At 34.8% G+C, this 26,308-nt stretch overlaps 1 protein-coding gene and 5 non-coding genes across 7 annotated transcripts; 5 read left to right on the top strand and 1 right to left on the bottom strand.

Moving 5' to 3' along the window:
• The first annotated feature begins 55 nt into the window (after nucleotides 1-55).
• LOC137493433 (5S ribosomal RNA) lies at nucleotides 56-174 on the top strand. The gene has a single exon (XR_015489590.1). It is a non-coding gene; the product is annotated as a 5S ribosomal RNA (ribosomal RNA).
• A 58-nt stretch (nucleotides 175-232) lies between these two features.
• Nucleotides 233-351, top strand: LOC137493434 (5S ribosomal RNA). Its single transcript, XR_015485276.1, has one exon. It is a non-coding gene; the product is annotated as a 5S ribosomal RNA (ribosomal RNA).
• Nucleotides 352-409: 58 nt separating this feature from the next.
• Nucleotides 410-528, top strand: LOC137493435 (5S ribosomal RNA). Its single transcript, XR_015488659.1, has one exon. It is a non-coding gene; the product is annotated as a 5S ribosomal RNA (ribosomal RNA).
• Nucleotides 529-586: 58 nt separating this feature from the next.
• On the top strand, nucleotides 587-705 carry LOC137492689 (5S ribosomal RNA). Its single transcript, XR_015485275.1, has one exon. It is a non-coding gene; the product is annotated as a 5S ribosomal RNA (ribosomal RNA).
• A 58-nt stretch (nucleotides 706-763) lies between these two features.
• On the top strand, nucleotides 764-882 carry LOC137494111 (5S ribosomal RNA). The gene has a single exon (XR_015489001.1). It is a non-coding gene; the product is annotated as a 5S ribosomal RNA (ribosomal RNA).
• A 3,146-nt stretch (nucleotides 883-4,028) lies between these two features.
• On the bottom strand, nucleotides 4,029-11,575 carry LOC108183935 (gastrula zinc finger protein XlCGF57.1-like). 2 transcript variants are annotated; one of them, NM_001442023.1, is made up of 3 exons: nucleotides 11,431-11,575; nucleotides 9,817-9,967; nucleotides 4,029-6,477 (listed from the first exon to the last, which is right to left on the bottom strand). In NM_001442023.1, exons 2-3 carry the CDS (start codon nucleotides 9,899-9,901, stop codon nucleotides 5,486-5,488), a joined length of 1,077 nt encoding a protein of 358 aa, NP_001428952.1. In that variant the 5' UTR covers nucleotides 9,902-9,967; nucleotides 11,431-11,575; the 3' UTR covers nucleotides 4,029-5,485. The 2 variants fall into 2 exon arrangements, with proteins under 2 accessions (NP_001428952.1, XP_087101928.1); XM_087245802.2 differs by lacking the exon at nucleotides 11,431-11,575 and adding an exon at nucleotides 10,558-10,584.
• Between the last annotated feature and the right edge of the window lie 14,733 nt (nucleotides 11,576-26,308).

The raw sequence follows: 26,308 nt of genomic DNA, 5'->3' as shown, positions 1-26,308 counted from the left end.
CGAAGTGCTTCATTTGGCAGCTGATTTAAATAGCCAACGCTTGACGTCCTCTTTCGCTTACGGCCATACCACCCTGGAAATGCCCGATCTCATTTAAACTCGGAAGTAAAGCAGGGTCGGGCCTGGTTAGTACTTGGATGGGAGACCGCCTGGGAATACCAGGTGCTGTATGCTTTTCGAAGTGCTTCATTTGGCAGCTGATTTAAATAGCCAACGCTTGACGTCCTCTTTCGCTTACGGCCATACCACCCTGGAAATGCCCGATCTCATCTGAACTCGGAAGTAAAGCAGGGTCGGGCCTGGTTAGTACTTGGATGGGAGACCGCCTGGGAATACCAGGTGCTGTAAGCTTTTCGAAGTGCTTCATTTGGCAGCTGATTTAAATAGCCAACGCTTGACATCCTCTTTCGCTTACGGCCATACCACCCTGGAAATGCCCGATCTCATCTGAACTCGGAAGTAAAGCAGGGGCGGGCCTGGTTAGTACTTGGATGGGAGACCGCCTGGGAATACCAGGTGCTGTAAGCTTTTCGAAGTGCTTCATTTGGCAGCTGATTTAAATAGCCAACGCTTGACATCCTCTTTCGCTTACGGCCATACCACCCTGGAAATGCCCGATCTCATCTGAACTCGGAAGTAAAGCAGGGTCGGGCCTGGTTAGTACTTGGATGGGAGACCGCCTGGGAATACCAGGTGCTGTAAGCTTTTCGAAGTGCTTCATTTGGCAGCTGATTTAAATAGCCAACGCTTGACATCCTCTTTCGCTTACGGCCATACCACCCTGGAAATGCCCGATCTCATCTGAACTCGGAAGTAAAGCAGGGTCGGGCCTGGTTAGTACTTGGATGGCAGACCGCCTGGGAATACCAGGTGCTGTAAGCTTTTCGAAGTGCTTCATTTGGCAGCTGATTTAAATAGCCAACGCTTGACATCCTCTTTCGCTTACGGCCATATCACCCTGTGCATGTGTGATAGTGGTACATTCCAGGAAGTGTTTGGCTGCAGTTGGTGAGAGAGGCTCACCAGATTTTCTTTATTTTTGTTTTTGTCTTAAATACATTTTTGTTAAACTTTTTTGTTTGTTTAGTTTGTCCTCCCAGCAGCGTGAGCTGTTCGGGAGGAGTGTTTTTTATTTAGTTTTTTTTTTGCAATGGACGGATCTACGGTGACAGACCTGGCAATGGCGGACGGAGTTGAGAAGGCAAATGACAATGGACTGGACAGACGACAACGAGAAACAAACCAATCGGAGAAGGAAGCAAGGAAAAGGATTTATCTAAAAGAAGCAACTGTAACAGTGGACATAGGACAAGCAACAGAGGTGAGAGCAATGGATGTAATTAAAGCAGTGACGGAGAGGATTGGGGATGGAAAGATTTTGGCCGTAAGACCAAAACACAACAAGGAATATGAAGTAACACTTGAAAGAGAGGAAGATGCTGATGAGTTAACGGACGAATTGACTATTAAAGGAATAAACTGTGCAGTTAAGAGGCTACAAAACCGTGATTATGTTGTCTCCTTCATGCATCTTCCTGTCTATGTTGCTGATAAAGATATTTTAGACACATTGGATCATTGGGGAGTTTGTCCCATTTCAAAAATAAAAAGAAGGTTTTATCCGGGCACAAATATTGAAGATGGGACGAGGTTTGTGAAAACCAGATTCCCCAAAGAAGTGGCGTCCCTCCCGTACAGCACAAGAATAGAGACAGCAGAAGGTCCACAATACTTTAGGGTGATGCACAGTCATCAGGTGAAAACGTGCAGGCTGTGCATGAGCCCAGATCATGTGGTAAAAGACTGTCCTGATTTTAGGTGCTATAAGTGCGAGGAAAGGGGGCACTTTGCAAAGTTTTGCACTCCTGTGAAGTGCCCGGATTGTAATAAGGTTTTAAATAAATGTGAATGTTGGATGGGGGAAGAGGAGGAGGAGGTAGAGCAGCAGGTAGGCAGGCAGATGTATGAAGGAGACAATATCCAGTCAGAGGACAAAACAACAACACAAGAAAAAAGAACAGAATCTGAAAGTGAAAAACTACAAGAGAATGAGACTAATGGAATAGACAGAGTCACGGAACAGGAAGGGACAACATGGACACAAATGGATATGACTGACAGTTTAAAGAGTGTTTTGGAAGCAGCAGAATTGCAAAAGGCATTGGACACAGAGGAGACAAAAGGCCAAAGTATTGACGAGCAAGCCGATTTAGAGGGACATTTACAAAAGGATGGAAACAAAGAGACACAGGGGAAATCAGCAAAAAGAAGAAGATCGTTAAAGATAAAACCTAATTTAGAGACTGCAAGAAAAAAACTGCTAAAAGATGAAGAAATTGAATGCGCAAATAAGTATGAGTTGCTAAAGGGCTTGGAAGATATGGACTGAGATGATGTTTTTTATGAATGTTTTTATGTCTTTTATGAATGTTTTTATATTTTTTATGGTTTTAGGAATTGTGTCTTTTAATGCAAGAGGGCTTATAGACATCAGGAAATTTGAAAAAGTGAAAGAAATGTGTAAACGAGAAGATGTGATTTTACTACAAGAGACAAACTGGAGGGAAGAATGCATGAACGAAATAAGAAAAAGGTGGAGTGGGGAAATGTTATACAATAATGGGGATGGGAGGCTAGGGAGAGGAGTTGCAATTTTATTAAAAGAAAACAGTGGGGTTTTATGTAAAACAATCTATAATGACAAAGAGGGAAAGTGTATGATATGTGAAATGGAGTATGAAAAGAAAAAAGTAATTATGGTGAATGTTCACGCCCCAACAGAGGAGAACAAAAAAAGAGTATTTTAATGTACTTAGAGATTATTTAAAGAAACACGAAAGAGTTATTATCATGGGTGATTTTAACACTGTTTTTAGTAAATTAGAAATGGCTGAGGGAATGGTTTTTAAAACGGATAAGGGGAGAAAAGAACTGAAAATATTGATGGAGGAAATGAATTTAATTGATGTGTGGAGAGAAAGGAATGAACAGACAAAAGAGTACTCAAGAAGACAGATAGTGGGGAATTTTTGTTGTCAAACAAGAATTGATTTTATTTTATGCACAAGAAATGTTGAAGGGTTTATAAACAAGATTAAATATGAAGAAACAAGTCTGAGTGACCATAAGCCACTTTTTATGAAGCTTGACTGGAGTAATGTGAAAAGAGGGCCAGGGGTATGGGTTTTAAACACAGCAGTTTTAAAGAATGAAGACTATGTTTTAAGTGTAAAGGAAATTATTCAAAAGGAAAAAGGGAATGAAATCTATAATGAGGACAAAAGAATGTGGTGGGAGAATGTGAAGTATTTAGTTAAAAAGTTTACGATAAAATATTGTAGACAATTACAAAATTGTAAAAAATATAAGGAAAAGGAGCTGAAAGAAAAACTAGAAAACGAATTGAAAAATGAGAATGGAAAAAATATACAAAAGATAAAAGAACTGCAAGAAAGATTGAAAGAAATGGAGGAGGAGAAATATGAAGGTGCAAGATTAAGAAGCAAAGCAAAATTTACAGTAGAGGGGGAAAAGTGCACTAAATTTTCCTTTGATCTAGAGAAGAGAAGAGGGAAGTCAGAAATGATTAGAGAAATAAGGAGCAAAAATGGGAACATAGTAGAACAACATGAGGAGATTTTGGAAGAAATAAGATCATATTATGAGAAATTGTTTTGCACAGAGGGAATAAAAGAAAAAGGAAAAGGGGAATTACTAAACCTAATAAAATCAAGAGTAGAAGAAGGGGAAAAAAGAGAATGTGACGAGGAGATAAGAGAAGAAGAAATAAAAAGAGCAATTAGTGGATTGAACAAAAAGAAAAGTCGAGGAATAGATGGGTTGGGAAGTGAATTTTATATTGTTTTTAAAGATATTTTATCTAGTATTTTAAAGGAAGTATATGATGAGATTTGAGGAATCATTAAATGTTACGGTTTAATTAAGTTGTCTGGGGAAAATAAACGTAACACTTATAATATTAAATTATTACTGAGTAGATGGATGGAAAATACACCAGGACACCAAAATTTACATTCAATTCATTTATTCCTTTTATGAGGAGAAGAAAAATGAAGCCAACAAAAGAGAGGCTTACATGTGTGCGCTTTGTACAATGTATATATAATAATAATAAGAAGAAGAAGAAGAAGAAGAAAAAAAGATGAAATACAATCAAAAGTTATAGGGGAAAAAGGAACTAGAGTGGCGCCAAAGCAAAGAACTAAACAAAACCAAAAGCCACCTAAACTAGAACACAAGATCCCTCTCTAAACTTACTAATAAAAATCAAAATGTGAAAAAGAAACCGAAATCTTCAGCGTTTGCGAAGCAACACCTAAACTCCCTGAAATAATAAGCAAAAATACAAAATGTGGCGCTCACCCACTTACCTAGTGTTTCTGAACATTGAAGTTACCTACGGGCAAAATGTATGTGAAGTGGCTTAGTAAACTATTCCCTTTTCCCCAAAAAGAGATATATGAGAGAAAGAATGATAAACTATTTAACCATGACTTAATTTACATCGATGTAGTTATTCAGAAACACAGAACAAAGCATACATTATGAATAGCAGCAAGCGAACACAAACCAACACGCACACACATAGCACTCTGAAAAACAAGGCGGGCTGGTCGAATTTAAAGTCCGTGGAACGAAATCCAATTGGTCCACGAGGAAACGCCCTAATGAGGAGTGACAGGCTCGGGATCCAATCAGCAGGTACCTAGTAAAGAAAAAGTAGCGGAACAAAAGGTGATAGGGCGAGACAAAGAGCGAATGACAGTCGAGGAGATGCGAAGAGAGCGAAGGGAGATAAGCAAAACAGAGAGGGAGAAGGCACAAAATTACAAACTCCCACGGACCGTAACAATCATCCTCCAGCCCCGGGCTACCTCTCGTAAGCAGAGTGAGAGAGGAGTTTGAGCTCAGGTAGATCTTGATGAACTCCCCTGACTTGTTTCTGTTCTAATGACAGATATCAAGATGGCTAAAGGGAGATATATGGCTTCTAAGAGCTTGACTACGGTGCCAATTTAAAATGTTCAGTTTACTTAGGTTACGTGTTTTTGGGCTGTGGAAGGAAACTGGGGAAAACCCATGTGAGCATGGGGAGAATAAGCAAACTCTCCACAAATATCAACCAGTTCAGTGAGGGCTCTAACCTGTGACATTCTTGCTGTGAGGCAACAATACTAATCACTGGGCTGCCTTGTTGCCCATTCTAGAAAGGAGGAGGAGTAGGGGTGGGAGGGGAATTCCTCAAGATTAAGATAACTAAGGTAAAAACTCTGGTTATTTATAGTGAGTTAGGAATCGTCTGATTGGTGAATCATGTGTTGGTTAATGTGGAACCAGCCGTGGACAATCATAAGCATGTGATCCTCTCGAAAGTAGTTTATAAATAAACCTCACGTCAATGAACAGCTAAATTGCATGAAAAGGCTGCTGTTATGCATATACTCATGTTTGTGTGGACAAGGCCTTAATTTTGAGGACTCTGCTCTCCATTGTGAAGCTCCATGTGATTGCTGAGGCTTCTTTTATGTTTAAAGCCCTTTCCACACTCAATGCATATAAAACGCTCTCCTGAGTGAGTCTTCATGTGGTTCTTTATGGAGTATTTGTGTGTGAGACTCTTTCCACACAGATCACATGTGAACACTATGGTTCCAGTGTGACCATTCATGTGGTTCCTGAGGTTAGCTTTACATGTGAAGCTCTTTCCACACTGCGCACATGCAAACGGCTTCTCTCCGGTGTGAACTATCATGTGGTGTTTGAGTGTGCTTTTATATGGGAAACTTTTACCACACTCTGTGCATGTGTAAGGTTTCTCTCCAGTGTGAATCCTCATGTGGAGGTCAAGATTTTGTTTTTGAGCAAAACTTTTTCCACACTGTGTGCAAACAAAAGTTCTTCCTCCATTGTGAGTTCTCATGTGGACTTCAAGGTTGCTATTTTGATTATAACTTTTTCCACACTGAGGGCAAGAGTAAGGCTTCTCCCCAGTGTGAATTCTCATGTGCACTGTTAAGTTTCCTGTAGTTTGAAAGCTTTTCCCACACTGTTGGCATGTGTATGGCCTCTCTCCAGTGTGAATTCTCATGTGCACTGTTAAGTTTCCTGTTTTATGGAAGCTTTTCCCACACTGTTGGCATGTGTATGGCCTTTCTCCAGTGTGAATTCTCATGTGCACTGTTAGGTTTCTTGTATTATAGAAGCTCTTTCCACACTGTTTGCAAGTATAAGCTTTCTCCCTAGTGTGATCTCTTATGTGAACATCAAGCTTTGGCTTCTGACTGAAACTTTTTCCACATTGTTTACAGCTGAAATTACAGCTAGGTTTGGATTTCCGATGTCTTCCACGTGATAAAGTCTTTTTCGTCAGTGTAGGTTTTTCATCGGTCGTCATGTCTTGCTGTATCTCTTCCATTTCATTCTGTTGATGAGTCTTTTCTTTCAGCAACATCAGGTCTTAAAAAAAAAAAGAAGAAGTAAACTTTAGTATGAAGACTCAAAGCGATAAGCATGAAATGGATGTTTCACCCACAAATATAAATGACCTTACCATTTACTCTCTCATTTGCTTTTAAACAATTCCTTTCTTCTGGAACACAAAGAAAGCCAACATTTTTTTCACAATATCTTCTTTTGTGTTCAACAGAATCAAAAAACCCCATAAAGGTTTAAAACCACAAGAGGTACAGTAAATGGTGAGGTTATTTTCATTTCTGTTTCATAAATATATTTAAAGGGTTCCTATTATGAACCTTTATTATTATTTTTATTTATTTTATTTTTTTTGAAAAAAAGGCTTTGGTGTTCCCAGAATGTGTTTTTTGGCTCAAAATCAGATCTTATTCCCTTGAGAATATTTAATTTTGGTGGTCTGGAGGAAAACCAAGCACTTTTTTCCCCTGTGGCTTTAAATGTAAATGATCAAATGCACTCGCTCAGGATTACTCGTGTTGAGTTCCCTCATGTGTATCTTCCACATGATTTAAACATTTTTAACTTGCTTGGAAAACTTGATTGGAGCAAACCCTGCATGTTCATAGCAAGTACGCATAATTTACTCTTCTATTTGTGAGTTTGCATTATTGTATATAACTTATGCAAATATTTCCTAGTACTGAGTTGAAGCTGGTTTAAAACATATGCTGGATAAGTTGGTAGTTCATTCAGCTGTGGCGACCCTTGATGAATAAAGAGACTAAGCCAAAGAAGCTTAGCTGAAGACCTACGTCGTGACATTTTATATACCTGCCAAGATGCAGAAATGCCATCTCAAAAGGTTACCTGCTGTTTGTCCAATCAGGGACAGTGGCATCTTAAATATACAAATAATAATGTTAACCCAGGGTTTGCCAATGTGAAACGTCGGTTAATGAAAACCCAGGATTATTTTATAACCCTTAGGGGCTTAAATTGGTTCTATAACAGTAAGTAGTTGCCATGGTAGCACACAACATAATCAATGCATCTGTGCTCAACCTTCAGGGTTTCATGACAGTAACGTGCACAAGCAAGTTATCTGGATTATTTTGACTGAACTCAGATTAGTTACATCAAATGATCTTCGAATTTCTGTTATGGAACCAACTTAAGTGTGGACGATTAGTTCGGCTCACTGAAGCCAGGTTTTCAACTTTAATCTCCACTTTTCTAAACCACTTTCATGAAACAGCCCCTGATCTCACATGCTATTGTTTTAGTGCTTCAGTTGCCTATTGGAGAAATGACCAGGAATAACGGTAGAAAACGGTCACACTACTTGCTCTACAAACAAGTGTATTCATGTTTATTCATACAAAGAAAAATAATAAAATAATAAAATATGACTTTGCAACATCAAGCAGCATTAGGCATGGGCCAGTATAAGATTCTGACGTATGATAACCTTGAATAAAATATCATGCTTTCACAGTATTGTGATTACTGCTCTAAAATATATTCTTTTAAATGTCTAGGTATAAAACAAACACTTTTTTTTCCCTTTAAGCACAAAATATTTTCTTTTGAGAAATATTTATTTATTATATTTTGGAGCAGTAATCGTCAGGCTAAATCATTCAAATGAATCATTGACATCTGTTGTTTTCATTAGTTTCAAAAACAGATTGCTTTACGATTTGAAATGATATCTTTAGATATTTTTTCTGCTGGAGATAGTGTCTTAAAATGTAAAAAAAAAAAACAACAAAAAAAAAAAACACTTGCATCCAGTTGAAGACAGAATTCAGAAGGGGCTAATAATTCTGTCCTTAAAATGGTGTTTTTCTAGCCGAAAAAAAAAAAAAAAGACTTTCTCCAGAAGAAATAAAAATATTATCATACAAACCGTGAAAATTTCCTTGCTCTGTTAAAAACAATTTGCCAAATATTTAAAAAAGAAAAAAAAATTCAATGGGGGTGTGGGCTAATAATTCTGACGAATTTTGGCGGTTTTAAAACCTTGACTTTTCCAAACCAGGCTACACCATGAAAGGAGTTATCATCCCTTGCGTAAGCAGCATAACAATGATTTTAGGATCTAAAAATGATTTCTTTAAAAAAAGTGTCAAGCACAAAAATTCAATGGCTGCGCCTGCTGGTACACAAAGAATATGGTCAATACTGACGAACTTCACACTCAAATGTTTGCATATCATCAGCATGCTGTAATCCATTTCTTAAGCAGAAAAGGTCATTTTTAGACTGGTTTGTTGGCCAGTTGTAGTCAGTGCAATGCTAAACGTTTTAGTTCCACTATAATTTGTTCCTTTTGTCTCACGTCGTCCCACAACAACATAAATATAGTTTAGATTACTGTACAATGTTTTATAATAATTTATTATTTTAGTATTTATTTAATTCCGCATATTTAAAATTGGGGGCATCCATATGACACACTTTTAACACAATAGCTGGTAATTAAGTATTAAGAGTATGATAATGATGTAATTCTAACTCAGATACTTTCTGTGAGAACTAGTAACATCTACTAAAATCAAGTTTAACCCAGAAAGAAGTTGAGAAAAAAGGGAATTGTGATCAATGTGACATATGCAAATGAAAAGTACTAAGCCAACACTATCACTGTAATAGCAGATATCTTCTTAGGAATACTGTAGGTCAAATATCGTCAGCTCAGTTAAACTTTTTTTATATAGCGCCAGTGCTCAAGGATGCTTAGAAGAACAAGAAAAGCAAAATGAACAAAACAATTAAAATGTCCTGTTTAAAATAAACAGAAACAAAATAACTTCTATTCAACACTTGCTTCAACAGTTTCTTTATATGAAAGTAATAACAAAAAGAAATCAAAGTAAGTCTGAGCAAGAAACAATAGCCACAAATGACCTGATTACAACTAGTATTCCATTTCTTATAGTGATGTATTGTTAGAATGGAATGACATTATGCTATTTAATAAATTAAACCTTCGGTAATACAATTATTACACACTTTTCTGTTACTTTTTAAAATCTTTATATTGTCAGCTCAGTTAAACCTTTTATTCATTTATTGTTTTTATTTATTTTATATAGCGCCAGTGCTCATGTACGCTTTACAAACAGTAAAAGAGCAAGAAAAGCAATAACCTTAAGAAGATAGAGAAAATGGGAAACTAATAACACATGAAATAATGACAAAAGTCATGAGAACAAGTGACGAAAGAAACTCATTCCTGTCTTTCAATGAGTGCTTATGTGCATTTAGGAGAACTAGGCAGCACACTCAGGGCTGCAAGAATGGATTTAATTTAGTATTCTTATTATTAAAATATATCTGAATGAGGATCAAATTTGGTGTTTGAGAATGAAAATCAACCTGTTTGTTCCTGCAGATCTTCCTGTTTGACTGTGAATGTTTCTTCAATCTTCACATCTTCACTCTCCTCTTTAACAAACGCCATCTTTATAACAGTGTGGAGATCAGTCGCTTCAGCAGGAAATTTTCCTCTGCTTTTGGACAATTTATCCTGTTTAAAATGAATAAAACAAAAAAAAATGTCCTGTTTAAAATTAACAAAACAATGAACAGAAACAAAATAACTTCTCTTCAACACTTTCTTTATATGAGAGTAATTAACAAAAAAATCAGGTAAAATAGTAAGTCTGAGCAAGAAACAATAGCCACAAATGACCTGATTAAAACTAGTACTCAATTTCTCATATACAGTGATGTTTACTTTGAACAGAATGACATTATGCCTATTTAATAAATTTAACCTTCATTAAAACACTTATTACACACTTTACTGTAACTTTATTCAAACTTTATTCAGGTATGTTCTTAATTGTTTTGTTTGTTTGTTTTTTATTTTATTGTCCGCTTACAGCAATGTGTAGAACTTTTTTTTGCACAAGATAAATTTCCTCTAGTGGACAAATAAAGTTTATCCTATCTTTATTCAAATAATAGTCCTCATCACTGTGATTAAGATAGAACAACGTTGTATAAAAGGTTAAAATAATATTGTTAACAGCAGGTACATCATTTATCGTTGAATGAAAAACCTGAAACTTTAATCAATCAGTTTTTTATCTGTGCAAAAGCTTTGACACAAACCTTTCTCCAGTTGAATCACAGTGCGGTAGCGGCACAGTCTTATGACATCACACACCACACCAAAATAAAAGTCTTTTTTTTGTTTTGCTTAGTCATGACTTATTGATACATTTCTCACACCTTTTCTTTTCGATTTTACCTCATAACATTCTGGCTTTTTTATGAAATGTCACACTCTATTGGTGCATGTAAATATGCTGCTTTTACATCCATGTCATGAACAATCAGATTTTCTTTGCATTAACACTCTTACACTAGTCATGTTAGCAGTTGGAGAAAAGACTTATCATAGTTCTCTTTGGCAACATACATTGTTTTTGCAAAAACCCATTTACCCACTAGACCTTTGCCTTCAGGTAGGTTGGTGAGAGCAAAAGTTGCATTCTTTTAACAATTGCATTTCTTCTACCATAGCTTTAACCTATTCACTTGCATTTACTGATGTAACCACGTCTTTGTATCTTTGTGGTACATTACAAACAAGTCAATAACAATAATCTATGTTGATCACATCACCTTCAAAACCACAAGCATAATCGCTTAAATAAGCTCGCAGGATTCTAACTTCTGGTTTATCTTCCACCGGTTTGTCTAAAATGAGCTCTTCCTTGGCACTTTGTGGGCTCAACTCTGGGTCTAATTTCACAGACACCCCAGGACTTCCTGATCTCAAAATCCTCCTCTACAACTGGAATCTTTGATTCAGAATTTTTATCAGATACAAACTGAACAAGTCTGTGTTTCTGTACTTTTTTCATGTATGCTGGACTAAATACAACGTTGAACAATGCATCCACGCATGTATAGATTTTACATTTTATAATGTTAGCATTCAGATATTATTTGATTGTAAATTCAGCATGTGCAACTTACGTTTCCAGTCCTCAATGAAGAAGTGGGATGAAAAAATGGCCTCAGTGGGCTTTTCTTTGTAGGTATTTGGTAATAATCGCAATGTAGAAGTCAACAATCGTAGTTTGTCCTCAAAAGTTGTTCTCTTTTAGCTAAATAAGCTAATGAAGCCTCTGTTAGGAACCTGGTATATATAGATACAACCCTGCTGAGCTACTGGATCTGGAATGTGATTGGATAAGACTCAATTGGCCCCCATTAATGCTGGCATAAAGATGCAAATGAGCAGTGGAGAGCAGTGAAGACTCAAGACACATTACAGTGGGGGATGGGAAGTTCAGCGGCTTTACAAACCAGTTTTAACAGAGACATAATGATGTATTGGGAAAATAAGTTGAATTTAGCCATCATCATTTGTTTTGTTGCTGTTGCTTTATAGGACTATTGACTATTGAAGCTTATTTTTCAGTTTGGCTGCTGCATTTTGTAGTTAATGTTGATACACTTATGTTGAGGTACTTTGATATGAAACACATTTCAATTATTTTTTTTCCCAAGCCTGGTTAAAAGGTAATGCAAGAGTTGTGTGTTGTTTTTGTAGAAGCTTCTCAGAGTTGCTTGGTTGAAGTCTTTGTGTACTTGGTGAAGACTCAAACCACACTGATGTCTCAATACACACAACTACATTCACTTATATAATAGTTATGTGAGTCTTATACTATTATACTGTGATATATTATCATTCGTTAAAAGAAACAATTTCTGAACTTCAGATTGAGGTTTTATTTGTGTAAAGGTCAGTCAATACATTGACATGAGCTAATATTAGCAATGTTTTAGTTATTTATTTATCACTGAACTTGTTCTTTATGTGAGTTTAGAGTCCTTTATTTCTCTTAAAGCACATGCAGCTCATTACTGGTTTCTGTAAGACTGTCAACACACTCTTAACAGATCAATTATTTCTTCCAAAAGTCTCTATAGATTGTAACAATTAAAATGTAGCTTGTTTCTGTGCCAATTTTGTTTTCTTTTCTTCGTTTTTAGGTTGAAAAGAACATGTGTGAGCAGCTCAGCTCTCTCGAAAGCCTCTTATTCACCTGGTATGTAACAAAGATGTTTTTCGCTCTAATTATTCCTTGTGTTTGTGCATACACTGTTAGACCTTACCAGGCTTTTTTACAGTAGAACACTGGCAACACTGTTGCCAGCTACTCACTGTAAAAGTTTGGTTACAGTAAGTAACTGGCAACAGTGTTGCCAGTTAATTACTGAAATTGAACCATTACAGTGAGTGGCTGGCAACAGTGTTGCCAGTTGTTTACTGTAACCGAACTATTGCAGTGAGTAGCTGGCAACAGTGTTGCCAGTTAATTACTGTAATAGAGCAGTAGTGGTAACTAACTGGAAACTGTGTACAGTTAATTACTGTACTGTAGTGTTACAACTCACAGCATTATACTGCATACACAATAGTATGTCAAGGTGTTACTAAAATTAAGTAGTATTCTTACCTGTTATTAATTCTTTAAATTAATCAAGTTGTCAATTCTGAAAAAAATATTTTATTGTTTTGGCAGCAAACAAATATAAAACAGAAAATGTATAACAAAATTAAGAAATCAGCAGATATACATATCATCTTACATATTACTGAGAGCCACAGGTCTGCACAGCAAGGCTGCAGTCAAACTAACGTTAAAGCATGCAAAATTCTGTCATATGGCTCTGCGAAAAGGAGTGGGATTAAACAAAATATTTAGAGACTGAAAAAGCAAGCAACTGGTCCATAATTTTTGTTCAGAGAGGTCATGGTTTGATCTTTGATTAGTCTCAAGCAATCACATGATGTGATTTCACAGTTCAGAGTTCTCCAAGCTTGAACTTTCCAATGCTGCAAACTGTAAAATTTGTTGCATGAGCATTCATTCCAGGTTTGCAGCATTCACATGTGTATGAATGGAAGTCTATAGGGAGAAAAGTGCAGTGTGACCAGGACTTTAAGCTGTAGCTCTAATTATACACACCTGATAAAACTAATTAAGGCTCGTTAGAAATCTACAGGTAATGTTGAAGCAGGGTGGGAACTAAACTCTGCTGCCCTGCAGTTCTCCAGTAACTTGGAGTTTGACCCCCATGGTATATAGCAGGGGTGCTCAATCCTGTTCCTGGAGATCTACGTTCCTGCAGATTTCAGTTGCTACCCATATCAAACACACCTGCCTGTAATTATCAAGTGGTGTTCAGGTCCTAATTAATTGGTTTAGGTGTGTTTGATATGGATAGCAACTAAAATCTGCAGGAAGGTAGATCTCCAGGAACAGAATTAAGCACCCCTGGTATATAGCATACTTTTAAAGCAACTGCTAACATTTATCACAATCACATATCCAATAAACACACACACACACACACACACACACACACACACACACAAAGTGCTGCAGTGAAATGTGTTACTCTCTCCTCAATGCTGACAATGCAAAAAAAAAAAAAAAAAAACTGAACAGCAAAAAACACAAAATAATTATTTTAAATTTTAAAGTTTTAAATAATTAAAAGCTCTGTCAAATCTCAAAAAGTTTAAAATAATTATAAAAAATAAAAATAAAGTTGGCAACACCGAAAAACCAAAGGATCCAATCTTTTATTGTTATAATTATCTCATGACAACAAACTTTTTTATTGTTTCAAATATAAATTCATAGATGGAAACACTGCTCTGAAAAATACTTAGCAACAAACTCACAACCTGGGACCGGACAGTGGACCTTTGTGAGTGGATGGCTATGTGTATCATGTTTTTGTGATTCCCTGTGATGATGTGCTCATGTTACCTTACTGAAATGAAGGAATTTAATTTTGGCTTAGTTGCCAGAAAGATACATACAACTGTTTGCATCTGTACATTATGGCAGTATGCAATATCCAATAAATACATATACTTAAACAAAAGTAATGTAAGAAGTTATATGAGGAGAGGCTAACTAGCTAACAATGTAGCTTACAAGTACACAGTTCAAGATAACAACAATATAACTTAAAACACAGCCTTATTTTATAAACCCTCAAAAACATTTGAACACATTTTACTTACTCATTTTAGATTCTTATCTAGAATTTTATTTAAAGCCTAAAACATATCAGACTCAACATCTGAATTGATAGACAGAGAATAGAGCACACTCAGCAGTAAACAAATCAAACACCTGGCTCTCTTAAAGGGCCAGCATTTTCTGAAAACTCTTTCTAACACCTTTGTGTTTAGAATAAGACGGACAGCCTGTGGGAGTGTGTGGTGATGCCTAAATCATTGTTTTTTACAGTTATTTACTGCACAATCTACAGAGTAACAGTGCAGTTATACTAATTAAACACACCTGATCAAACTAAATCTAAAGGTAGTGTGTTGAAGCAGGGCTGGAACTAAATTCTACTAGGCTGTGGCCTTCCAGGAGTTTGACACCCCTGTTACACAGCATATTTTCAAAGCAACTGCCTACATTTATCACAGTTATGCACATATCGTTTAATAAAAACAATAAAAATATACTATAATATAAACTTCATCCATAGAAAAAAATAAATAAATAAATAATCTGATTCTCATGTCGTTCCAAATCTGTAGTAATAATAAAAAACACAACAAATATCATGATTTATACATTTATTTACGAAAGCCTTTATACTGTTAATGGCACTTTTACTTGCCAGTTTTCCAGACAAATTCATTGAGTATCTGCAAAAATGTATGTGTGTGTTGTTTAAGATATATTTTTTTAAATAACACATTTTTACTAGTTATTTAGCAAAATACTAATATTCAGTTGAAAGTGCAATTTAAAATATTAACTATAGGTCAAACTAGGCAATTAAATTAGATTAATTATAGAAAAAGTAAAACAAAATTATAAAAATTATTGTGACAATTTCTTTGCTCTGTGTGAATATTTTTGCCTTTAAATGCATTTCGTCCATATCTTACGCTTAACTTTTAATAAGCTCTGTGGCATTGGTTGACTCCTGATACTCAATGTTAAAAACATAAAAGGAACCAAAGAAAACACAGAGATAAAATAAATATAAAATAGGAACATAAAGCATCAGAGTAGATGGGGCAGTAATGGTTGAACAGTAATTTACCATTTATTATCACAGTAAATATCTGTAATGGTACATAGAGTAAATTACTGTAATTTATTCTTTGCACTACAGAATTTCATACAAATCCTGCTCCTTTTACAGTAAAATACTGTTTCCTTTCATTACAGCTAAACACTGGCTATTTTACAGTTATTTACTGCATAATCTACAGTAAGGGTTAACAGTGTACATATGCATAGACATTCACAAAAGCATATATAAGATACTCTGTGACAAAACTTTTTCCTTTTAACACAGTAAAGCTATCACATACTGTCCTTTTTTATCTATCAGGCATCTAAATATTTATAATCACAAAATAATTATATAACAAGTTAATTTATTGTATAGGCAGTGTATATAGAGTAATTCAATGACAAGAGTTCACTTTCATATCTACACAATGCAGAACTTTTAATGTGATTAACCTGCTCCACCTACACCAACTACAGCATTTCTCAGACTTCTGTTTCACTATGGTGTAATCACAGTGGTGAACATCACATACAACAACAACTGCACTTACTCCTGTAACTTGTTTGCAACAATGAATTTTAAATATCTGTGTCACATATTCATTTAATTAAATGGTTCATCATCATGTGCAGTCATCTTTATTAATAGCTGCCTAATAGGCCAGACCATTAACTGAATAGGATTGTTTTACATATATGAAACCTGTTAACAGGTATAGCTGTTCATGCCAATATCAACTTGATAGCCTAAAGCAAATTATATGAACAGGACCTGCCTTACATCTCTTAAGACAAATAATCAAAGGTGTCTATAACAATACATGCTTGATTGCCCAGATCATTACAATCGCTTTATCTGATTGGTGCCTTTTCACACATTTAAATATAACAACCATTTGTAAGCATAGTTCTTCACCAATATCAGTTTAATACCTCAAATAATTATACATGAAGGCATCACAGTGGTGCAGTGGGTAGCTGGTTCGAGCCTCAGATGGATCAGTTGGCATTTCTGTGTGGAGTTTGCATGTTCTCCCCGTGTTCGCATAAGTTTCTTCCGGATTCTCAGGTTTCCCCAAAGTCCATAGACATGCGGTGTGTGTGAATGAGTATGTATGCATGCTTCCCAGTAACGGGTTGCAGCTGGAAGGGCATCTGCTGTGTAAAGTATGTGCTGGATAGGTTAGCGGTTCATTCCACTATGGTGATAATTATTACTATGGTAATAACGGGACTGAGCCGTAAATGAATGGATATATGAGTAATATCATCACACGAGTAGCAGTGCTATCAGTTTTTGTATTTCTATTTGTTGTAATGGCCTGTTGTTATTGCAATAAAAAAATAAAAATAATTAAATGTGGCTGTATAATAGCAGTGGTGGAATGCGTGTGTTATAGTGTACACTAGGCACTCAAGAACGATTCTTCAGAATGCAAATGAAGACACTTTAGATGAAATCAGAGAGCTCCTTCATCTGTCAAGAGATCTGAGATGCTCAAAGTCCAGAAAAGGAACCAAGAACATTGTCAAAACCTGTGACGTGACTTCTGTGGTTCAATTGTAATCGAGTTCCAAGAACATTTTGTGTGCAAGAAAATGTGGAAAAAACCAGCCATGTCCAAAGTAGGAACTGTTGAACCATATAGTGGCTGTTTTTTGCCCATGTATTCTCTTTATTTGCATTCAGCAGAAGAAACTCAAAACAGATTTGGAACTAGTAGAGGATGAGTAAATGACAGAATTGTAATTTTTTTTGTGAACTACACCTTTAATGCTTCTGTAAGTAAAGGTAAATTAAATATTACCGAAGATTGCTAAAGAATGGCAGGAAACGTGTAACACAAATAAGAGACGACAATTCATGTGGAAAAAAATTAATTTACATAGGCCTATGAAGTTGTAGAAATAGAAAAGAAGAGGTCATAATTATGAGAATGAGATTTGTACTCAGATATTAAGAAGTAATGTGTTGTAGACATACAAGTCATCATAAAGTGGATTAAAAAAGTTAAGAAAATGTTTGGATTAAAGGTTTGTGTGTGAGAGAGAGCAGATATAGTGTAAAGTGAAAGCCATGGGAGTAATGAATTGATAAGTCATGACTGCAACAGAAAGTGTCAAAAAGCAAAAAAAAAAAAAAAAAAAGACTTTTATTTTGGCGTGGCGCGTGACGTCATCAGGCGGCGCCGCTTCAGCGCTGTAGCTGCGTCCCAAATGGCACACTATACACTATGCACTCATGCACTATGTACTTATGCACTTACACACTCAACAGGATAGTATATGTATGTAGTGGCGTCCCAAATGGCACACTAATGTTTTTTTACTAAGCGGAAATTCAAACCGTTTCCCTGATGACGTTTGACGGTTGCCAAATCAGTGAAATAAACGACCGAATTATCAAATATTACCTGCCGTGAGTGTTGCCGCATTCACCATCGGGAGGCACTATAATCACTCTTGTAGAAGAATTTTGTTCTCACCATCCAAAATAAATAAAGTTATTCAACATGTGCGTCCGATAGCTCCGCCTCTTCCGCTACGTAAGCAAACCTGCGGTCGTTGAGTGCGTGAAGTGTCCATCATTACACACTTCATTTTAGCGGCTGAATGAGTGCATCATCCGGGAAATTAAAGTGCACTTATTACTTTTAGAGTTTTCAGTGTGAACACACTACTTACACTATTTATACTACAAAATGGCGTAGAATAGTGCATAAGTATGCGATTTGGGACGCAGCTTGTGATTCAACTGGACAAAGGTTTGTTTGAAAAGGTTTACACAGATATAAACCGATTTAATGTTAAAGTTATAAGTTTTTTTATATGGTGCTTAATTATATTCCTGCTGTTGGAAATATAATTTTAACCCTTTATACAACGTAGTACTATTTTATTCTCAGTAACTAATGGCTATTGTTTGAATAAAGTAACAGGAAAGTGTGTAATAAGTGTTTTAAAGAAACGTTTTGCCTGATTTCTTTTTGTTAATTACTCCCATATAAACAAAACATTGAAGCAAGTGTTGAAGAGAAGTTATTTTATTTCTGTTCATTGTTTTGTTTATTTTAAACAGGATAAAGTGTCCAAACACAGAGAAAAACTCCTACTGAAGGTCAACAAGGTATCTCCACACTGTTATAAAGATGGCGTTTATTAAAGAGGAGAATGAAGATGTGAAGATTGAAGAAACATTCACAGTCAAACAGGAAGATCTGCAGGAACAAACAGGTTGGTTTTCATTTTCAAAGATCAACTCAGTCATTTGATCCTCATTCAGATATATTTTAATAATAAGAATACAAAATTAAATCCATCTTGCAGCCCTGAGTGTGCTGCCTAGTTCTCCTAAATGCACATAAGCACTCATTGAAAGACAGAAATGAGTTTCTTTTGTCACTTGTTCTCATTACTTTTGTCATTCATTTAATGATTTATTAGTCTCCCATTTTCTCTACCTTCTTAAGGTTATCAGAATCAGAAAGAGCTTTATTGCTTTTCTTGTTCTCCTGCTGTTGGTAAAGTGTCCTTGAGCGCTAGCGCTATATACAATAAACAAAAACAGTCAATTAAAAAAAGTTTAACTGAGCTGACGATATTTGACCTACAGTATTCTCATAGAAGATAACTGCTATTACTGTTATAGTGTTGACTTATTACTTTGTATTTGCATATGTTATGTTGATCACACGTCCAACTTCTTTATGGGTTTAAACTTGTTTCTAGTAGTTGTTTCTAGTTCTTACAGATAGAATCTGAGTTAGAATTACATCATTATTATAATAACTAATTATCAGGGCTATTGTGTTTAAACAGGGTTTCTGCTGGGCCTTAAAAAGTCTTAAATTTCAAAATCTACAATCACCAACAACCCATCTCAATAAAACTTTTCATTCAAAATGGTAAATTTAACTCTATTTTTCATAATTGTATAAATATTTACTTACAATAACATTTGTTTAAATGTGCTCCATTACTGCTGAGGACATCGACCTGGGGCCTGTTTCAGAAAGTAGGTTAAGTTAAAACTCAGAGTAGTTTAACCCTGAAATGAGAGAAACTCTGGGTTTTCCGTTTCAAAATGACAGGTTTGTTAAACTCGAGAAAGCAGGGTAAGTCAAGCCTTTTTCTGAAAGAGAGGTAACTTTAACTCAGAGTCAGTTACCGTGGTAACTTACTCTGTGAATCTAACCTGGTCCGGAGCAGGTTATATTCTCTAAACTCTGAGTTTCTGTTGGTCTCCTCCCCTTTTTTAAAGATGAAGCGGCATTTCTCGCATTAGTCTTACATTTCCACACACCTATTTTAGAGCTCATTTTGGAGATGTGCATAAAAAAGATTGATGGAAACGTCATGATTCACATAACTTTTGAAAATACGCATAATATAACATGTGCATAACTGAGTAGGTTAAACTTTTATTTGATAAGATGCACATAAACTACGAAGTGCACTTAACAAATTACAGTATGTACATTAAAAAATGGTTTGTTAGAGATGATGATGAAAATGTGTGTGAAAGGACAAACCAGCAGACTGAGCACACTGCAGAACATATTTAATGCTGTTTTAGTCAATCTAAAATGCCTTAACTGTTTCAGTATTAGTGTATATTATTAATTACCTCCGAGCGTCTGGAGCGTGTCAAGATCTCCGCGTCTGGCTTCAAACGCCCCCACGTGTTCATTGTGTGTCAATTGTCTTCTGAGGCGCAAGTACATTAATTAAATAAAAAAATCATTGATGCAGCTTTTTCTACCGCAGTAATTCTGTTTTTACTGTTGATATTTGGCGCAAGTTAATCAGGAAGTGACGATTGTGTTCTCTTCGACTCTTTGGATAAAAACGCTGCTTTATTTTTAGGCGTTATTCCAGTTTTGCACAAATTTATGTAATAGCCTATATTTTGATGGAAACACAGCTATTGCCTACATTTTTGTCACACACAGAACAAAGTCACGTACGAGGCTTGTCCTTTTTTTTTTCATAAATAATTAGCTTAACCTTCGACATGCACTTGTACTAGATTAATGGGATTATTATTCTGTCTAAATTATTTTATTACTGCTTACCTTCTTAATGTTATATCAACCTCTATCACTTGATCAATAAAAAGACAGACACATAACAAGTGCACTGTTAAATCTATTAAAACTGATAAAAGTGTATAAAAGTTTAGAAAAAAAGTATAAACGTCACACATTACTTTACTTATTTTATTACACTTAAAATGTTTAAATACTTAAAATTAAAAATTACGCATTAACTTGGGCAGCTGTTTTCCCACGCTGTCTCTTCTTCACTGATGGTTGCTTCATTTTAAATATATACACTCATATTTGCTATAACTTTGCATGAGCACATCAAGTTCAGCTGGAGAAAGAAATGCAGAAATTCTCTCTTTTTTTAAGATGTTGCCATAGTAACTCGTAATATCTGCGCTCCATTGATAATGCCTTTTTATAGTCACGGTGCGCGCGCTTAACTCTGAGTTGGTCTACTCAAAGTTGATTGACCCAGCTCATATCAGCTATTCTGAAACCGAAAACTCAGAGTTTTTAATCTCTCGGTAAATCAACTCAGAGTTCAAGTTTAAACTCCGAGTTGTTTGAACCTCCTTACTGAAACAGGCCCCAGGACAGATTGTTGTGCATAGATTTTGTTTATTATAGGTTTTAAAATTTTTAAAATATGTTTGTTTTTTTTGTTTTTTTAAAGAAAGTTTATATGGGAAAAAAGTGTATGGATATAAGTAAAGCTTGCTTGTTGCTACACGAAATTTAAAATCTTATGCTAAGAAATATCTAAAATACAATTTTTAAGAAATGTATTTATTATTGTATAATTAAATTAATTAAATTATGATATTTTTTTGATCGGGCATTAAAAATCTTTTCCATCTGGGCCATTTAAAAAATTCCTTAGCCTTTAGCCCTTTATGAGTCTAAAATGTCGGTCATAATAACCTGCAGAAACCCTGGTTTAAAGTATGTCAAAAAACGTGGATGCCCCTAATTTGAAATATGCTGAATGAAATGGACACTAAAGTAATTAATTATTATAAAACATTGTACAGTAATCTAAACTATATGATGTTGCTGTGGGACAACATGAGGCAAAATAAACAAATTATAGTGGAACAATAATGTTTAGCATTGCACTGACTACAACTGGCCAACAAACTAGTCTAAAAAGGACTTTTTCTGCTTAAGAAATGGATTACAGCATGCTGATGAAATACAAACATCTGAGTGTAAAGTTCTTCAGTATTGACCATATTCTTCATGTACCAGCAGGCAGCGCTATTGGAATCTTTTTGCTTGAGACTTTAAAAAAAAATTTAGATCCTAAAATCAGTGTTATGCTGCTTGGACATGTGACGATAACAGTTTACAAGGTATACCGCTGTCAAGGTTTTAAAATTGCCAAAATGTTCTGGTGTACCTTTCCTACGATATATGTAAGTTTTTTTTATTTTTTTATACGTTTTGTTTTAAGTTTCTCCAGCAGAAAAGATATCCAAAGATGCTGTTTTAAATCGTAAAGAAATCTGTGTTTATGAAATACATGCATACAGTGTGTGACTTGTCTGAAGAGCGAGGAGGGATCCGGGGGTGAGAATGGTGCACAACTTATTTGAGGACCGTTAGGGAGACGCGTGATTTTCACTCGTTTGCAGGCATTATGAGTCACGCAAATGCATAGAGACTCTTGGAATTTCTTGGAGACTTGGGATGTCTGAATATCACATTTAACAACTATAGAGAGATGCGATTCAGTGGTACACCGTTGATAAACTGTCCAACGTCCACTGCTCTCTGCCTGAAGCTAAGAGGAGCATATTAAATGAGTGGATCATTTTCATTCTAAAATGGCAGTTTAACTCTAAGACCTATTAATCTAAATGGAGCGTGAGTGTCTATTTTTTGCGGGCGCGTTTGCGACGAGGGCGGGGCGGAGGATCGACGATGCCGGCTCAGCACTGTGTTGTCTATTGGCCATCGGCGATGGACGATGGCATCGTCTATCGGCCCAACCCTAATCCATACCATACCATTCGGCTAACTTCCGGAGAGGTAGAGTAACCAATAGCGTTAGAGATAACAAGTAAACCAAGTCCCGCCCCAGGACTGACAAAAATCCCAAAAAGTTTTGTGCGAGTAGAGAGAAGAACCAGTGAGCGAGCAGAGAGAAAAGATTGTGCGCACACGCTGTAAGCATGACCTCACTCGTGAGAACGTCAATCGTGTGCACAGAAAAGATACAGTGCGAGCTGTGATTTCCTCGTGTGTATGCCTGTAATCTGCTTGTGTTTAACTTTTCCTCACTTGTAAACATTACCGCTGCGCTCGATTAATATTGGCATTGATTTGCCTCCAGCCACCTATTTTTATGTTTATTTTGGATGGGCTATGAGCATTAAAAAACAATTGATTGATGGAAACGTCATGATGCACATAACTTTTAAAATACAGGCATAAAAAAACGCTCGTCCTGATTTTGCCAAGTGCTAGTTGTCCTGAGACCAACATAATTTATGATAACCCAGGGACAACATCTCTATCAGCCAATCAAACGTTATTACGTCATCATTATGTGCCGCCCTGCAGAGTCCGCCAAAATCGCAAATTCAAAAAAGAAGAAAACACCCACACACACCCACGCACACGCAACTCAACTGCCATTTCCACCTGTGAAGAGGACACGTGAAGAGGTAAGATTACCGGGTTTCTTCTATAAGTTTACAGAAGCAGTAATGATTGTAAAATTCATATGTGTTTATGGATTTGCCCTTTTTTTCTAGCGAAGCAAACGAGCAACATTTAACTTTAGTTTGCATTAAGTTAGCCTATTAGCCGTCCCTACCTAACGTTAGATTGACGTGCTGCTCTACCGTTACTGCGATTTACTTTCTGGCTTCAATTAAAACAAGCTAACAATATTGTTTTGAATTTAAATCTAGCTATTAAACGTGACTAAACTTGTCTCTTGCTAATTTAGCGATCATATTTTTGTCTAATAATTCAGTTTTTAGCATGTATTATGTCAATTTCATTTAAAGACAAACGCCAGAAAGGTGAACCAACACAGCACTAGTTTAAACACAAGACAGGTTATTTGAGACGGTAAATTTATTTAATCTGATTATTTATTCTGTTAAATATGTTGACTTTGGTCATAATCGCTGATTTATTAATATGTTAACCTCAGGACTTAATTGCTGATTTATTAATATAATTAATATGTTTACCTCAGATCATCATCGCTGATTTATTAATATAATTAATATGTTAACCTCAGGTCATCGTTGCTGATTTATTAATATAATTAATATGTTAACCTCAGGTCATCATCACTGATTTATTAATATGTTATCACTGATTAATATGTTAACCTCAGGTCATCATTACTGATTTATTAATGTAATTAATATGTTAACATTAGGTCATCATCACTGATTTATTAATATAATTAATATATTAACCTCAGATCATCATAACTGATTTATTATTATATATATGTTTAGCTCAAGTCATTATCAGTGATTTATTATTATCGTTAATATGTTAACCTCAGGTCATCATAGTTGATTATTAATAAAATTAATATGTTAACCTCAGGTCATCATCACTGATTTATTAATATAATTAATATGTTAACCTCAGGTCATCATTTCTGATTTATTAATATCATTAATATTTACCTTAGCTGATTTATTCATATTATTAATATGTTAACCTCAGGTCATCATCACTTATTTATTAATATTATTAATATGTTAAGCTTAGGACATCATCACTTATTTATTAAAATCATTAATACGTTAACCTCTGGTCATCATCACTTATTTATTAATATTATCAATATGTTAACCTCAGGTCATCATCACTGATTTATTAATATCATTAATATGTTAAACTCAGGTCATCTGCACTTATTTATTAATATTATCAATGTGTTAACCTCAGGTCATCATCACTGATTTATTAATATAATTAATATGTTAACCTCAGGTCATCATCACTGATTTAATAAAATAATTAATATGTTAACCTCAGGTCTTCATCACTGATTTATTCATATTATTAATAATATTAACCTCAGGTCATCATTGATTTATTAATATTATTAATATGTTAACCTCAGATCATCATAACTGATTTACTAATATAATTAATATGTTAACCTCAGATCATCATAACTGATTTACTAATATAATTAATATGTAAACCTCAGGTCACCACTTATTTATTAATATGTTAACCTCAGGTCATCATCGCTGATTTATTAATATCATTAATATGTTAAACTCAGGTCATCTGCACTGATTTATTAATATTATTAATATGTTAACCTCAGGTCATCATCACTGATTTATTAATATAATGAATATGTTAACCTCAGGTCATCATCGCTGATTTATTATTATCATTAATATTTACCTTAGCTCATCATCATTGATTTATTCATATTATTAATATGTTAACCTCAGGTCATCATTGATTTATTAATATTATTAATATGTTAACCTCAGATCATCATAACTGATTTACTAATATAATTAATATGTTAACCTCAGATCATCATAACTGATTTACTAATATAATTAATATGTAAACCTCAGGTCATCACTTATTTATTAATATGTTAACCTCAGGTCATCATCGCTGATTTATTAATATCATTAATATGTTAAACTCAGGTCATCTGCACTGATTTATTAATATTATTAATATGTTAACCTCAGGTCATCATCGCTGATTTATTAATATAATAAATATGGTAACCTCAGATCATCATCTCAGAATTATTAATATGTTATCATTGATTTATTAATATGTTAACATCAGGTCATCATCACAGATTTATTAATATAATAAATATGTTAACCTCAGGTCATCCTTGCTGATTTATTAATATGTAATCATTGATTGTTAATATGTTAACCCCAGGCCATCATCAATATCACTGATTTATTAATATGTTATCATTGATTTATTAATATGTTAACCTCAGGTCATTATCGCTGATTTATTAATATGTTATCATTGATTTATTAATATGTTAACCTCAGGTCATCATCACTGATTTATTAATATGATAAATATGTTAACCTCAGGTCATCATCGCTGATTTATTAATATGTTATCATTGATTTATTAATATGTTAAAATCAGGTCATCATCACTGATTTATTAATATGATAAATATGTTAACCTCAGGTCATCATCAGAGATTTATTAATATGTTATCATTGATTTATTATTATGTTAACCTCAGGTCATCATCACAGATTTATTAACATGTTATCATTAATTTATTAATATGTTAACCTCAGGTCATCGTCTCTGATTTATTAATATTGTTATTACGTTAACCGCAGGTCATCATTGATTTATTTACATTAATATGTTAACCTCAGGTCATCAGAACTGATTTATTAATATCAATGATACGTTAACCTCAGGTCATCATCATTGATTTATTAATATCATTAATATTTACCTCAGGTCATAGTCACTGATTCATTAATTTCATTAATATGTTATCCTCAGGTCATCATTACTGATTTATTAATATGTTATCATTGATTTATTAATATGTTAACCTCAGGTCATCATCGCTGATTTATTAATATGTTAACCTCAGGTCATCATCACTGATTTAATTATATGATAAATATGTTAACCTCAGGTCATCATCACAGATTTATTAACATGTTATCATTAATTTATTAATATGTTAACCTCAGGTCATCATCACTGATTAATTAATAT

Source organism: Danio rerio, chromosome 4 (genome assembly GCF_052040795.2).
Source record: "Danio rerio strain M-AB ecotype USA chromosome 4, GRCz13ab, whole genome shotgun sequence".
In the NCBI taxonomy this organism is placed as follows: Eukaryota; Metazoa; Chordata; class Actinopteri; order Cypriniformes; family Danionidae; genus Danio; species Danio rerio.
The sequence above is the reverse complement of the archived record's forward strand: the minus strand, read 5'-3'. Positions and strand labels throughout refer to the sequence as shown.